The sequence below is a fragment of the Heloderma suspectum genome, chromosome 5, assembly GCF_057233095.1.
Source record: "Heloderma suspectum isolate Gila_16-S chromosome 5, 16-S_ref, whole genome shotgun sequence".
Lineage (NCBI taxonomy): Eukaryota > Metazoa > Chordata > Lepidosauria > Squamata > Helodermatidae > Heloderma > Heloderma suspectum.
The window spans coordinates 194,255,380-194,271,966 of record NC_139462.1 but is presented as its reverse complement, the minus strand read 5'-3'; the positions used below and the strand labels follow the sequence as shown (position 1 = coordinate 194,271,966).

The following is a 16,587-nucleotide window of genomic DNA, read 5'->3' as shown; positions in this document are numbered from 1 at the left end:
ACCTAATGCGAAGAGAAAACTCTCTGGAAAAGACCCTGATGCTGGGAAAGACTGAAGGCAAAAGGAGAAGGGGACGGCAGAGGATGAGATGGCTAGATAGCATCACGGATGCAATGAATATGAACTTGAGCACGCTCCGGGAGAGAGTGCAGGACAGGAAGGCCTGGCGTGCTATGGTCCATGGGGTCACGAAGAGTCGGACACGACTGAACGACTGAACAACAACAACAAGGGTTTTGTTGCAGGTCGCACTTGTTCTCGCACTAGTCTGTTTCTCTTCTCCAGGAGTGTAACATTTCATGCTAGCAATGAAAAAGTCTGCCCCGCTGCCATTGCATCACTGTTTGTTGAACACTACCCTACCACATCTCTCCTTTCTCTCTCAATTAATATTAGTACAAGCCACTCACACATACAAAATAGAATACAAAATACATATCTTGGGATTTATAATTTGGGATCTAAGTCAGAAGTAATGAGGCAACATTTGACACATGAGTCCAAAAAGGGCCAGCTTGGTGTAGTAAGTAATGAGTGTGTCAGGCTAGGTCTGGGAAGACCCACAGTCAAATCCCATGACATTTGCTGGGTGACCTTGGGCCAGTCACTATCTCAGTCTAATCTTCCTCACAGGGTTGTCTTGAGGATTAAATGGAGTATGGGAAGAACTATGTTATGTTGTCCTGAGGAGGAAAGGGTAGATATAAATGAAATAAATAAAAAGAAGGAAGTAATAAAAGAAGGTAGAAGGGGAAAAAAAGATGTCACATGTGAGACTACATACATATCATAAGAGTTCCTTATATCACATGCAAAAATGTTTTTTTCTTACATAATTCTGTTCCTTATTTGCAGTGTGAAATTTGTATGTGTAATATTTCTGTATTTGAAGACCCAGTGGATATGCCTTGTGGACATGAGTTTTGTAGAACATGTTGGGAGGCGTAAGTATGCATTTAGGCATTTTTGTAGAAAAACTTTTATTCCTGCTTCAGAGAAAATTACCATAATCAGTAAACTATTAATGATACAGCTTGCTTTTTATGTTGGTTGGTTCATGAAAAGACTCTAGACCAGAGGTGGCAGCTTCCAGGGGCCAATTCCGCCCCCCCCCATCCCACTGGCAGCTGCACACACACACCCCAATGCCAAAATGGCCACTGAAATCTGGCAATGAGTAGATGGCAAAAAAGCCACAAGGCTCCCAGCATTCCTTGTTTTAAAGGAAAAAATGTGAGAGTTTTGCTGGGGCCAGGGCAGCTCCAGGGGCCACAAAACATGTGGGCTGCATGTTGCCTGCCCCTGCTCTAGACTGGGGGTGCACAACCCACAGGCCACATGCAACCCACAGGCCAGTGTAGCCCACATATCCAGTGGGACCCTTCCAACTTTTCCCTGCAACCCAGCTCATCAATTCAACTGTGGGGGGAAAACCTCTGTTCCAGCACTGCTGTTAGCAGCACCAGGGCAGCAATTTCACTGGAGATTGCTGGATGATGGGAGAGGCAAAAGCCTCTCCCAACACTCAGTGATCCCACTTCTGGGATCAGTTTCCTCACCACTGGTAGTGGTGGAGAAACGGTGATCTCAGTGGACAGATTTTCACCTCCATCCCCTCCCCACCCACAAACCTTGATCTCAGTGGGCAAGGAGAGGAGTTTTAAACCTCTTCATCACTGCATCCTGAGATGGGTCTGTGTGCGGGGGAGGAAGAGTGTGTGTTTGGGGCAGGTGTACATATGTGCAGCCCCCAGTCCCCCAGCCAGCACTGGATACAACCCTGAGGGCCAAAAAGGTTGTACAACCTAGGATTCTTTTCTAAGGGAAGCTTTATTTTTATTGTAAATGCTTATTGTCATCACAAATGAGAGAAGTTCCAAAATGGAAATGTAAAACTTTTAAGCAAAGATTCCGAGTTTCTGTCTTTGAGCTGGTAGGGGACTAAAGTTGATAGGGGCTTTTGGAATAATAGATTATAATAACTAGGGAGGAATATGGAAGAATATGGAAGACACAGTATTTACTATGGTGTTTTGCCTTAAAACAGCATTTTCTGGCTCTTGCTGAGAGTGGTAGGTCTTTGATAATGAGGACTGCAGCAGAAGAGGACTGCACCTTTATAAAGGCTGCCTCACATCAGAAGAGAAGCTTGACCAAAAAAATTAGAAATAATGCTGAAAAATTAATAGACAGCACATAAATAACTAAACAGCGTCTTCATATACTGGCTGCGTTTACCCTAAATAAGGGCTCCCAACATTTTTGGGTGCATAAACACATTTTGAAATTGGGGGAATGGTTGTGGGAACAACTACAAAGTGGCTGCCATGGAGAGTGTGGCTAGTCACAAAATGGCTGCTATGGGGGGTTGGGTAGTCACAAAGGACAAGTAAATTGCTCAAGGAATTGAGTATAACACAGGTGTTAAGTCTGAGCGCTAAATGCCAAACCATATTTTTGCTCCCACAAAGCACAGCAAAATACCCATGCTCAAGGAACACACACACACAAGCATACAGGCAAAATACACCCCCACCCCCCAAAACACAGGCAAAATACACACGCAGGTACAAACAACAACAAATAAACAGGCAAAACCACCCCCAAACCCACACTGGAAAAAGCACTTGTATGTGCTGCTTCCTCCCTCCACCTGCTGGCTCCCCACTGCCCCCTCTCCAAGGATGCTACTCACTGCCCCTACTCTTGCTGGCTCCCCACTATCTCCCCAAGTTAACCAAGCAGCAATAGGACCCCAAAATTTTTTTAAGGCATTTTTGGACAGATGCACTGGAAAGCAAAGTCCTGGCATCCAGCAACTCTGTATTCTGGGGATGCCCTGATGCCCGTGGGCAGCACATTTAGGACCCCAGTGGCAAACTACACTTATTGTTCATTCTGTTTTCATGAGAACAAACTGCAGCAAGTCTTCAGTTTACATGTTCTCCACTCCATTCCTCTGACATGGCCACAGGGATGAGTTTGGAACCATTTGCTTCCATTTTTGCTTAACCACAGCTTGTCTTGTAATCTAAACCAAAACAAACTAGTGAATAGTAACTATGGTTCACTTGAAACAAGTCAACTTGAAAGTTTATTTTCGCTCCATAATTTTAATGGAATTAATATTTCATTTTCATTCCTGATATATATTTAATAGGTTTTTGAATATGAAGATTCAAGAGGGTGAAGCCCACAATATATTTTGCCCAGCATATGATTGCTTCCAGCTTGTTCCGGTGGAGATCATAGAAAGCGTGGTTTCCAAGGAGATGGATAAACGTTACCTACAATTTGATATTAAGGTAAACTGTCAGATTATCAGCGTGTGGATAAAGCATCTGTCTGAGCTAATTATTCTGAATCCTTTTAGATAGGCTTTCTAAAACAACTGTTTTAAGGAATATTAAGTATGAATATAATGTATTTTAAAATTTGCAACTTATTTTCCATTACAGTTGCTGCACAAAGTGACTAATTAAATCTACTATATCGGAAGACAAATTGCATTTTCACTCAGCCACCAACTGGGTGCCCTATATTAGCTGAATGTGTAGAAGTGTTATTGTTCGGTCTGTTTTCATGTTTGTGTTCACATTTCCATCCTGATCCTGGAATTCCTTTGCACACAGAGAAGACAAGAGCAAGCCTCTTTCGTGAACCAAAGCACCTCTTTGGATCCTAGCCATATCTCCCAGCAGTGGCTCATCATACGGAGTGTTTCCCATAAAGATAGTCCATTTGTAATGTTGTTTTCAACCCACACTTCTCTGACACCTTAATCTCATTGCCTCTTATGACTACAGGTTGTTAACAGTGTAATTCTCCCATTAGTATTCAAACCCAATTGAGAATTAGTTGTATTTCTCTCCATATCTACATTAATTTCCTAGCCATAGTATATTATGATTTTGCTTGGCTCAGGTGAACCTTATCTGAGTTTTCTACCTTTGTGCATAAAAATATATATATATATATATTCGAAATATCTTATGCAATGTTTAGGTCTGTATAATTGTCTGGCTGAGCTTTACATATTGCTGTAGTAAATAACTAAAGCTATCTAGCTGGATATACAATTATTATCTTTTATCACTGTTATGGGTCTTACACATGCTTAAGCTACAAAAATTTTACATCCTCAAATTAAACTTTATATCGGTTAGAAAAGTTTGATCCAAACTGATAATTAATTTCCATCTCCCTTTTTTGTTTTCAGGCGTTTGTTGAAAATAATCCTTCTATTAAATGGTGTCCTACACCAGCCTGTGAAAGAGCAGTCAGGCTAACAAGACAAGGGTCAAATACAACAGGTTCAGAAGCACTTAGTTTCCCATTGCTAAGAGCCCCTGCTGTGGATTGTGGGAAAGGGCATCTCTTCTGCTGGTTAGTAATGCTTGTTTGTACTTGACTTTAAATAATTATTACTGGTCTTATAACTGGCATGCCGCATAGCCCTTCACAAGCATTAAAATAACTGACATTTGTGGGAACTGAGATAGAAAATAATTAATTTTTTGTGTATAGAACTTTATACATACACTGTGAAATCTTACCCAGATTTTTTCTGTTCTCTTTTCAAATTCTTTTTTTTTAAATACTTTTTATTCTATTTTTATCTTTTTAAATAAAATAAACAGTACCAACAACCTAATCAGTAACTACAGTTTCCCAACAATACAGTATTCTTAGGAGGACTTAGCAATAACAAAAAAGAGAAAAAGAAAGAAAGAAGAAAGAAAACAGAAGAAGGAAAGGAAAACAAAATCCATTACACACCAACTTCAGATCCCATTCTACTTAAGAATTATACCCATAACATTGGCAGTATTACACTTCAATAGAGCATAGCTAATCAACCTTACATTTCAATATTCTATCATCAATCTTATAGCAAGGAAGCAGGCCTACAATTCATTTCCAGTAACCATGTATTGCCCTTCAGTTAACATATAATTACAAAGCTTAACAATTTAACCAGCCAAAAATCTTACTAACCAGTCTCATAATAATGATAATAATAGTAATAAAAAAGAAAGGAAATTAAAAAGGTTAAATAATAATAACAAATCACTAATAAATTTTATATTATATAATAAAAACAACCCTACAGCAATCACTAATGTATTTTGTACTAGATATATAAATGAGTGCGCACATTTCTATACACCCTCAAACAGTAAATGTAAGTACAATATATCATATCCATTTTAAAGAGAAAGGATTTTAAAAAAGAAAAAAGAAAGAAAAAGAGGCCTAGCCTAAATCTTACAGACTAAACATAGCCAGTTAACAAAACATGTTTGTAGATTCCAGTTCATGGAGCTGGGACAGAAATCTCATGCATTTTTCCGTTTAGCCACGCCTCTGCCATTTCATGTTTCAGAAAATTCTTCATCTGACCTTCAGAAAAAATGCAAAATGTAGCAGGATATTTTAAGTGATATTATAAGTTCATTTGTTTTGCCAAATTTTTCACCTTGATAAATTGCCTTCTTTTATCAGCAACTTCTTTGGTGTAATCCGGAAATAACATAACTTTATCTTGTTTCCAAAAAAGATTTCCGCCCCCTCTTGCCAAACTCAGGATATAATTTTTTGTGGAGATTCTTGCAAATTGGACTATAATCATATGACCAGTCCCTTTGGCATTTGGCACACGGAATGCCTGCTCAATATCAAGTAAATAATCAGATGGCACAGGGAGTATCTCATGCAAAAGCTTATTTACAAAAGTAGACAAATTTACATCACTAGGTAGATCTTTAATACCAATGATATGTACATTTGCCCTGCGCGTAAAAGCCTCCAGTTGAGAATTCTTTTCTCTTTTCAAATTCTGTCTCTTAAACTATTAAGAATTTTACCTGTTCAATACTTTTTGTGCCTTTTAAAATTCTATATTACATTGCTTGGTGTATAGATTGTTTGCAAAATTGCAGAATAATAAAAATAGTACTGACAGTAAGCCAGTTGTTTGTCCTGGGATCAGTTCCTGGTCTTAGGAGGTTTGATTGCTTTGTGCAGTTATAGAAAGAACAATGAATCACCTTTGTTGTTGTTCAGTCGTTCAGTCATATCCGACTCTTCGTGACCCCATGGACCATAGCACGCCAGGCCTTCCTGTCCTGCGGTCTCTCCCGGAGTGTGCTCAAGTTCATATTCATTGCATCGGTGATGCTATCTAGCCATCTCATCCTCTGTCGTCCCCTTCTCCTTTTGCCTTCAGTCTTTCCCAGCATCAGGGTCTTTTCCAGAGAGTTTTCTCTTCGCATTAGGTGGCCAAAATATTTGAGCTTCAGCTTCAGTATCTGTCCTTCCAATGAGCACTCAGGGTTGATTTCCTCTAGGATTGACTGATTTGACCTCCTTGCAGTCCAGGGGACTCGTAAGAGTCTTCTCCAGTACCACAGTTCGAAAGCATCAATTCTTCGGCGCTTAGCCTTCCTTATAGTCCAGCTCTCACAGCCATACATTACTACTGGGAAAACCATAGCTTTGATTAGACGGACCTTTGTTGGCAAGGTGATGTCTCTGCTTCTTACTATGCTGTCTAGGTTGGCCATAGCTTTCCTCCCAAGGAGCAAGCATCTTTTAATTTCATGGCTACAGTCACCGTCTGCGGTGGGTGATCTTGGAGCCCAAGAAAGTAAAATCTGTCACTGCTTCCATTTCTTCCCCTTCTATATGCCAGGACGTGATGGGGCCAGATGCCATGATCTGAGTTTTTTTAATGTTGAGTTTCAAACCAGCTTTTGCACTCTCCACTTTCACCGTCAACAAGAGGCTCTTTAGATCCTCTTCGCTTTCTGCCATTAGGGTGGTATCGTCTGCATATTGGAGGTTGTTGATAATTCTCCCAGCAACCTTAATTCCGATCTGTGATTCATCCAACCCAGCGTTTCTCATGATGTCTGCATATAAGTTAAATAAGCAGGGTGACAATATGCAGCCTTGTTGTGCTCCTTTCCCAATTTTGAACCACTCGGTTGTTCCATGTCTGGTTCTTACTGTTGCTTCTTGACCCTGGTACAGGTTTCTCAGGAGACAGGTAAGGTGGTCTGGTACTCCCATCACTTTAAGAATTTGCCACATTTTGTTGTGATCCACACAATCAAAGGCTTTAGCGTAGTCAATGAAGCAGAAATATACCAGAACATACCGAGGCTGGGCGGCAGCGCTGGCGGAGCGCTAGGGGCAGGCCATGCCAGGTAAGGGAAACAAGGGAGAGATGTGTAGTATCTGTCCCCTGCTCCGGGCCTGTCCAGAGCCAAAGGATGGCTGGGGGAGGCGTGACCCCATCTTCTGGCCTTCGTTTGCTGCTCTGCAATGCCAGGTCTGTTACCCAGAAAACCTCCCTCATCCATGACATGATCCTGGATGAGGGTGCAGACCTGGCATGTATTACGGCGACCTGGCTGGCCGAGGCTGCTGCTCCAACCCTTGCAGCCATGTGTCCAGCTGGATTTTCGTATGCACAGCAGCCGAGGGCTGGGGATCGGGGAGGGGGAGTGGCTGTTATCTACCGAGAGTCCTTGGTCTTCACCAGACCCCCTCTCCGGGAGACCAAGGTTGCTGAGTGCATGTACTGGAGGTTGGGCCCGAAGGGCAGTCTGGGGATTCTGCTCGTGTACCGTCCACCCCGCTGCACGACTGACTCCCTGGCCGAGGTGCTTGAGGTGGTCTCTGATGTGCGTGTACAGTCCCCTAACTTAACTGGTGTTGGGGGACTTCAATGTACATTCGGAGGCCATCCTCACAGGAGCACCTCGGGACTTCATGGAGACCATGGCCTCCTGGGAGCTGCACCATATTCTAACTGGGCCCACCCATGTAGCCGGTCATGCACTAGACCTTGTGTTTGTTTCTGGAGAAGCGGGGAGTGATCTGGAAGTCGGGGGTATATCCACCACCCCCTTGTCATGGTCAGATCACTATCTGGTGATGTTGGACTTCTCGGTTCCACAACCCCTCCGCAGGGGTGGAGGACCCATTAAAATGGTCCGCCCCAGGCGTCTTATGGATCCAAATGGATTCCTGAACGCGCTTGGGGATTCTCTGGGGCATGCCAACGGCCACTCGGTCGAGACCCTGGTGGGTGGCTGGAATGCCGCAATCACTGGGGCATTAGATCGGGTGGCTCCGAAACGCCCTCTCCCCCTGAACAGGGCTCGGACTGCACCATGGTTCAATCCGCGGTTACGAGCCCTGAAACAGGAGGTGAGACAGCTAGAGCGCCGGTGGTGGAAGTCTCGCTCCAAAGATGATCAGACACGGGCCAGAGCTGTATCTTCAGCCTATCACGTGGCGGTGAAGGCAGCAAAAAAGGAATATTATGCTGCCTCCATCGCGTCTGCAGAGTGCTGTCCCAGGAGGCTGTTCCAAGTGGTCCGGAGCCTGGTCGGTCCTGTGGCTCCGGAACCACTGGAGCATTCTAAGGCCTCCTGTGAGGCTTTGGCAAGGCACTTTGCAGATAAAATTGATCAGATTAGGTGTGTTACACTGCACACTGTGGATACAGTTAGTGAGCAAGAGGCGGCCTGTGGCAAACCGGTTTTGTGGGATCGGTTCCAGCTTCTTCCTCCTGATGAAGTGGACAAGGTGCTTTCATTTGTAAGGCCGACCACCTGCTTACTTGATCCTTGCCCATCTTGGCTCATTATGAGCTGCAGAGAGAGACTGGGTGAGGGGATCAAGGCGGTGGTGAACGCCTCCCTTGAGGAGGGAGTGATGCCATCAGCCCTCAAGGAGGCAGTGATAAGACCACTCTTAAAGAAGCCCTCCTTGGATCCTCAAGTTCTGAACAACTTTCGCCCAGTCTCAAATCTGCCATTTTTGGGCAAGGTGATTGAGCGGGTGGTGGCGGTGCAGTTGAAGGCACACTTGGAAGAAACTGATTATCTAGACCCATTTCAGTCGGGCTTCAGGCCTGGGCATGGGACAGAAACGGCCTTGGTCGCCTTGGTGGATGATATGAGGAGGGCTCTGGCTAGGGGTGAATGCTCCTTCCTTGTTCTCCTCAACCTCTCAGCGGCTTTTGATACCGTTGACCACGGTATCCTCCTGGACCGCCTGGAGGGGTTGGGCATTGGAGACACTGTATTGCGGTGGTTCCGGTCCTTCCTCTCCGGCAGGTACCAGAGGGTAGCACTGGGAGAGGAGGTTTCGGACCCATGGCCACTTACTTGTGGGGTGCCACAGGGTTCCATCCTCTCCCCGATGCTATTTAACATCTATGTGAAGCCACTGGGGGCTATCATCAGGAGGTTTGGGGTGCGGTGTCATCAATATGCGGATGACACGCAGCTCTACCTGTCGTTCAAATCTTCACCAAGGTTGGCCGTAGAATCCCTGTCCAAATGTCTGGAGACGGTGAGTGGCTGGATGGAGAGGAATAAGCTGAAGCTGAACCCTGACAAGACCGAGGTACTTTTGGTGGGAGACAAGAGGAGGCTGGGGGATGTTGACCTGGTGTTGAATGGGGTACGGCTACCCTTGAAAGACCAGGTCCGCAGCCTGGGGGTCATTTTGGACTCCCAGCTGTCCATGGAGGCTCAGGTGTCAGCTGTGAGCCGGACAGCGCTGTATCAACTCCATCTGATACGGCGGCTGCACCCCTTCCTTCCCGACCATCTGCTCCCATCGGTAGTACATGCCCTGGTCTCCTCTCGTTTAGACTACTGTAATGCGCTCTACGTGGGGTTACCCTTGAAGACGGTTCGGAAGCTGCAGCTGGTACAGAACGCGGCAGCTCGCCTGATTAAAGGCAGCCGCCGGCGAGATCACATCACTCCAGTGCTGAAGGAGTTGCACTGGTTACCAGTTGTTTTCCGGGCCAAATTCAAGGTGTTGGTTTTGACCTTTAAAACCCTATATGGTTCCGGCCCAGCCTATCTTAAGGAGCGCCTCCAGCAACACCAGACAGGCCGCTTAACAAGATCAGCCTCGGATGGCCTTCTCTCTGTCCCATCAGCCAGGACAGCTAGACTGGTGGGGACGAGGGAGAGGGCCTTCTCTGTGGTGGCCCCCACTCTGTGGAACTCCCTCCCTAGGGAACTCCGTCATGCCCCCTCTTTAATGAGCTTCCGTCGTGCATTAAAAACGTTGTTGTTCAGGCAGGCATTTGGGGTGGGTTAGGGTATTTTAAAAAAAAAAAATTATGGTAAAATTTTATTGTTTTAAATTGTTTTATGGTGGGTTGTACATCGCCCAGAGTGGCTGGGTGACCAGTCAGATGGGCGATTAATAAATTTAATAAAATAAATAAATAAATAAATAGGCGTTTTTCTGGAATTCTCTTGCTTTCTCCATGATCCAGCGAACATTGGCGATTTGATCTCTAGTTCCTCTGCCTCTTCAAAACCCAGCTTGTACTTCCAGTAGTTCTCGGTTCGCATACTGCTGAAGCCTAGCTTGTAGGATTTTGAGCATCACCTTGCTGGCATGTGAAATGAACGCAATTGTACGGTAGTTTGAACACTCTTTGGCATTGCCCTTCTTTGGAATTGGAATGTAAACTGACCTTTTCCAGTCTTGCGGCCATTGTTGAGTGTTCCAAATTTGTTGGCATATTGAATGCAGCACTTTAACAGCATCATCTTTTAGGATTTTAAATAGCTCAGCTGGAATACTGTCATCTCCGCTAGCTTTGTTGTTACTAATGCTTCCTAAAGCCCACTTGATTTCACTCTCGAGGATGTCCGGCTCAAGTTCAGTGACCGCACTATCATGGCTATCAGGGACATTCAGATCTTTCCTGTATAGTTCTTCTGTGTATTCTTGCCACCTCTTCTTAATCTCATCTGCTTCTGTGAGGTCCCTGCCTTCTTTGTCCTTTATCATGCCCGTCTTTGCACAAAACGTTCCCTTGAGATCTCCAATTTTCTTGAAGAGATCTCTAGTCTTTCCCATTCTGTTATTTTCCTCGATTTCTTTGCATTGTTCATTTAAGAAGGCCTTCTTGTGTCTCCTTGCTATTCTCTGGAACTCTGCATTCAGTTGGATATATCTTCCCCTTTCTCCCTTGCTTTTCGCTTCCCTTCTTTCCTCAGCTACTTGTAAAGCCTCATCAGACAGCCACTTGGCTTTCTTGCATTTCTTTTTCTTTGGGATGGATTGAGTTGCTGCCTCCTGAACAATGTTACGGACCTCCGTCCATAGTTCCTCAGGCACTCTGTCTATCAGGTCTAATCCCTGAAATCTATTCCTCACCTCCACTGTATATTCATAAGGGATATGATTCAGGTCATACCGGAATGGTTTAGTGGTTTTCCCTACGTTCTTCAATTTAAGCTGAAATTTTGCAAGAAGCAGCTCATGATCTGAGCCACAGTCAGCTCCAGGTCTTGTTTTTACTGACTGTATAGAGCTTCTCCATCTTTGGCTGCAAAGGACATAATCAATCTGATTTCGATATTGACCATCTGGTGATGTCCATGTGTAGAATCGTCTCTTGTGCTGTTGGAAAAGAGTGTTTGCTATGATCAGCGTGTTCTCTTGGCAAAACTCTATTAGCCTTTGTCCTGCTTCATTTTGTACACCAAGGCCATGCCTGCCTGTTATCCTGGTGATTTCTTGACTTCCTACTTTAGCATTCCAATCCCCTATGATGAAAAGGACATATTTTTTTGGTGTTAGTTCTAGAAGGTGTTGTAGGTCTTCATAGAACCGATCAACCTCAGCTTCTTCGGCCTCAGTGGTTCGGGCATGGACTTGAATTACTGTGATGTTGAATGGTTTGCCTTGGATTCGTACTGAGATCATTCTATCGTTTTTAAGATTGTACCCCAGTACTGCTTTTCCCACCCTTTTGTTGACTATGAGTGCTACTCCATTTCTTCTAAGGGATTCTTGCCCACAGTAGTAGATATGATGGTCACCTGAATTAAATTCACCCATGCCTGTCCATTTTAGTTCGCTGATTCCCAAGATGTCGATGTTCAGTCTTGCCATCTCATGTTTGACCACCTCCAGCTTACCTTGATTCATTGATCTTACATTCCAGGTTCCTAAACAATATTGTTCTTTACAGCATCGGATTTTCTTTTCACCACCAGACATATCCACAGCTGAGTCTCCTTTCGGCTTTGGCCCAGCCATTTCACTCTTTCTGGCGCTACTTGGAAATACCCTCTGCTCTTCCCCAGTAGTATATTGGACACCTTCCGACCTGCGGGGCTCATCTTCCGGCGTCATCTCTTTTAGCCTTGTGATACGTTCCATAGGGTTTTCTTGGCAAGAATACTGGAGTGGGTTGCCATTTCCTTCTCCAGTGGACCACATTTTGTCAGAACTCTCTGCCATGACCTGTCCATCTTGGGTGGCCCTGCACGGCATAGCTTATGGCTTCACTGAGTTACGCAAGCCCCTTCGCCACAACAAGGCAGCGATCCATGAAGGGGATGAATCACCTACCATTTATATAATGATCTAAAAAGTATATAGATATTTTCACTATAGCATTTCATTGGTACATGATATTGAGCTTTGGAATACACCACACATAAAAAAGGCTGCATCTGGCTCTGCTTTTTCTTTACAGTTTAACACCATCTCTGCTATACGTTGCCAGAAATATCTGGTTTACGAAGAAGGAAGCCCACATGTTGATTAGGAAATCTAGCATTGATTGTGCTCCTCTCTTCCTTTGAGGGATTTTAGGGCGGGAATTTCAGAACATAGAGGGGAAAACAGTGAGTGTGGTGAAGAAGCAAGGCAATTTGCTAGTGGTGCATGCAGCTAATGTGCCTTATTGAACAGGCTGTACCTTCTCTTTCTAGCATCATGGCATGAACAACCTACAGACAGTAAGCTCAGTGTACACAGACTTATGCATGTTTGGGAAAGAAGTGATATTTCTCTCTGGAGTATAGTTTAGGGGTGTGTACCAAATGCAAGATTCAGGTCAGGCCCTGATTCAGCACTTCAGAAAACAGCCTGATTTAACTCAGACTGATTCAAAGATTGCTCAGTTTCACTTGGGTCCAAGCCCAAAGCAAGATTCCAAATGAAGCTTTATGTGTCCCATTGACTACCATGGGAAATCCACAAATGGCTCTGCCTTTTTACTTTTTGACAGAATTGGGTTACATTTTCAGGCATAGTAGACTCTTTTGAGGGCCGAAGCTTGCCAAGCCTGCCAAAGTGTTCAGAAATAGGTGCAGGGGTTGTCGTGCTAGGCTCCCTAAACATTTATTTTTTTTGAAAAAAGAAAGTGCTTATAATGTCTTTGCTTGACAAAATTAGATGACACTTGACAGCATAGTTGCCCCTTCGGTGGAGTAAAGCCTGCCAAATTTCAGACAGATAGGTGCAGTGCATTTTGTGCAAGGAGAGTCTACTGGTTTAGGATGGTAAAAACAAACAAACCCACACACCTCTAATCCCTCTATTGTTTGGTGTGCAATTCCTGTGAAAACACCAGACATTGTATTGCTGCCCCTTAGCAAGGAACCAGTGAAATTCTAGAAGGATGGATGCAGGGGCTTTTCTGCTAGGCACCATCAAAGCTGATTGTGGGGTGGGAAGAGATACAAAACCTGATTCAAAATAAAATGTATAGAATTAAGGCCAAAGTGGGGCAGGGGGAACAGGAAGGGAAGGAAAGTGACACCGCCTACATGACTTTTTCTAAGAGAGACTAACAAGCAACAGTAAGAAGAAATAAAACTTGACTTTTAGAGGAAGGTCAGGGTGAATGGATGGAATGAAAAAGAAAAGGAGGGATTTAGGAAAGGGACTGGGAAGTTAGAATGAGGAGGATTGGTTGGAATAAGGAGGATAAAAAATTGGGAAGGAGTAAGTACAGGCACTAGCCACAAACAATTCCTCTCACACAAAGCTAATCAACGTGTTACTCCTCTGAGCTGAGATGGAAATAGCAAAAGGATCCGAGAAGCCCTGAACAAAGGATTTTATAAGAAACAAATCCCTCTCCACAACACAGTGATTGGAGAGCTTCATCTCCCTCCCCCACCTTGGCATTTCCCATATATTGAAAAGTGAAGCAGCAGGGTTTTTTTGCAGAAAGACTACCTTTCCTCTTAAGCCCTGAATAGCACACAAAGCTTCAGGATGGTTCAACTTCAGTTTCAGTTCTGGTCACTTCAGAGGGAAACCCACTTCACCGCAAGGAGCCTCAGAATCTCTCCGAAGCAGCCCAACTTGACTCAGGATTTGGCCGAATCCTATGCACTTTCCATGTGTGTGTATAAATCCATAATTATAGGCTTTTATACTAGCATAAATTCAAAGTGGAAAAAGGAGTACTCAAGGCTGATGGTTACTATTTATAATGTGGCAGAATGCTGTATTTTCCTTATGTTTTCCTTCATGGCTCTGGTCCTTTGTCTGATAAGCAAGAGATTGGTTTTGTGCCTGTTCTTTCTCTTGTGCATGTAAGAGTACATCAGGTGGGTCTTATACGCCACCTAGTGGTCAAAGGCAAAATCGCCGCTCCAATTAAGTCTTTTAACTGTCTTTCCTGCCTTTGAAGCTCAGTTTTGCGATTTTGCTTCACTGAAGTAGTCGTAGATTTGCCCCTCTGCATTCTTCTGACTCAGGCTTGTTTTTTCCATTTTCTTCCTAACTTTTGCACATCCATGTGTTACTGTCTGTTCTCTTTTCCTCCCTTCCCAACCATTTTTCCTTTCAGGGAAAACAGCAAAAAAACACAAAAAACACCACAGCTTCTCCGTTCTGTCAGCTACCTTCATCGTCGTCTCCCACTGCCCCCCGTCCAATTTGGCCAGCCTTTTCGCCTTTGTGCCTTCGGCTCTGTTGCTTGCTATGGGGAAAGCAAAAGAAAGTCTGTTTCTGCCCGCAAATCTCATAAACCTCGCCAGGCAGTTTCCTCGGGCTCTTCACAAGCTGCCTCCACATGACCTCTGTGAGCGACAGAAAGGCAATAATGGCGGCCATTGCTGACCCTTCTCCCATTCACGCTGAAGCAGCTTGTCCGTCTACAGCTTATGAAAAAGTAAGCCTTTCTGTCGCATGCAGAGCTCCCTTTTCTTCACCTTTGGGAGTTTTCCTTAATAAGGCTCAGAGCAAGATTGAGTGCCTGCAATGGCATAGCCCTGGCTGGTATAGATGTTGGGAGTTTGGGAGGAGGAGGAAGAAGAGGAGGACAAGGAGAGGGGAGCCTGGCCTTACGCAGGAGCCCAGCTTTTGCTACGCTGACTCCCAGCTGGCCTGCCAGAAGGAGCCTTAGGGCAGATGAAGATCTCTTGGCTGGGAATTTGGGCAGTTTGTTTTCAATGCATTCTTCCCCGGGGAGTTCCAGGGGTTCATAGACCGCCCTGTGGGAACAGGGGCATCATCCCACTGCTTTTTCCCACTAAAACCCTGTCAATCCTCTACAATTAGGCAGCAATCGGAAGGGATTCAGTTTCTCTGGAAATTCCACATTCTCACCTACAGTGCTTGAAGGAGGCTTTATTACGTGACCTAGCTAAGGATGCCTTGGTTCATTCTCAGCCTTTAACCCTTTAGATGTCTGTTATACCTAGAAATGCTGCACAGCCCTCTGGCTCTCTCCTAATGTCACAGCAGCCTCCACAGGCTCCTTCAGCTCCAGCTCAAGACAGGGTTCATATATCTTCAGATCCTCATGATGTGCCCATGGGGGAGTTAAAAAGAAAATGACCAACCCAAATCTGGACTCTCCCAAACCATCTGAGAATGATGTGGACTTAATTGCGTTGATGAAGAGGAGTGGAGTGGTGAGTCCAACCTGGATAAGCCTGATTCCTATCACCTATTTTAGGGCTCTCATTATCTTCCCCTGCTATGTAAATCTATTGCAGCCTTAGATTTGATTCCTTCAGAGGAAGCTCCTGAGCCCTCTACTTCTAGGATGGCAGCTGTCTGTCCTGATCCTCAGCCCAAGACCATAGTGGTGAAGCTGTCTGCTCTTATTCCAAACGTGATTAGAGGTGAGTTGAATTCCCCTTTGCAACACAAGATATCCATCGCTATTTCTAACAAACATGTTTTAGAGCAGCTTATTATGGATCAAATTAAAGTCCCACTTACTGATGCACCCGTGGTGGCTCTGGTGAATCGTGTTCTTCACCTGAAAGATATGGATGTGCAGCTCAAGCAGTTGGTTGAGCGCAAGCTGAATACTGGTTTGAAGAAGGCCCATGAAGCAGCATCCCTGTCTATTCGGGTGGCAGCTTCAGCATTGGTTTTTGCCAGACCTTCCCTCCTGTGGTTGGAAGATGTGTAAGACGGGGTACTTCATGATCCAGCCAGATTACATAAGACCCTTCTCAAGGTCTCTAGAGCAGTAGCTGTTATTTCTGGTGCCTCTTTGGATGCAGCTGAGTTCTCTGCTAGATCCCTAGCAGCTGATGTGTTTGCCAGGAGATTCCTTTGGCTTTGCCATTGGGAAGCTGCTCCTCCTTCAAAGTCCAACCTAGCATCAGAACTTTTCATTGGGGACAAGCTCTTTGGGGATGATGCTTTAAAGGATATCCTAGTCGAATCAAAAGGAAAGAAAAAGGCTATGCCCATGGCAAGAAAGAAGGAAGAAAGGTGTTTCTTTAGGACATCTTTTCATCCTTACCAAACCAGCCAGCCATT

At 44.6% G+C, this 16,587-nt stretch overlaps 1 protein-coding gene across 9 annotated transcripts in view; it reads left to right on the top strand.

The window, feature by feature from the left end:
* Positions 1 to 16,587, top strand: part of ANKIB1 (ankyrin repeat and IBR domain containing 1) — a 123,828-nt gene that overhangs the window by 62,939 nt on the left and 44,302 nt on the right. For all 9 annotated transcript variants that reach the window (XM_084858869.1, XM_084858868.1, XM_084858865.1 and 6 more), the window contains 3 exons: positions 856 to 944; positions 3,161 to 3,305; positions 4,220 to 4,386. In XM_084858869.1, coding sequence (XP_084714995.1) covers positions 856 to 944; positions 3,161 to 3,305; positions 4,220 to 4,386 — 401 coding nt within the window. The remainder of the gene's footprint in view (positions 1 to 855; positions 945 to 3,160; positions 3,306 to 4,219; positions 4,387 to 16,587) is intronic.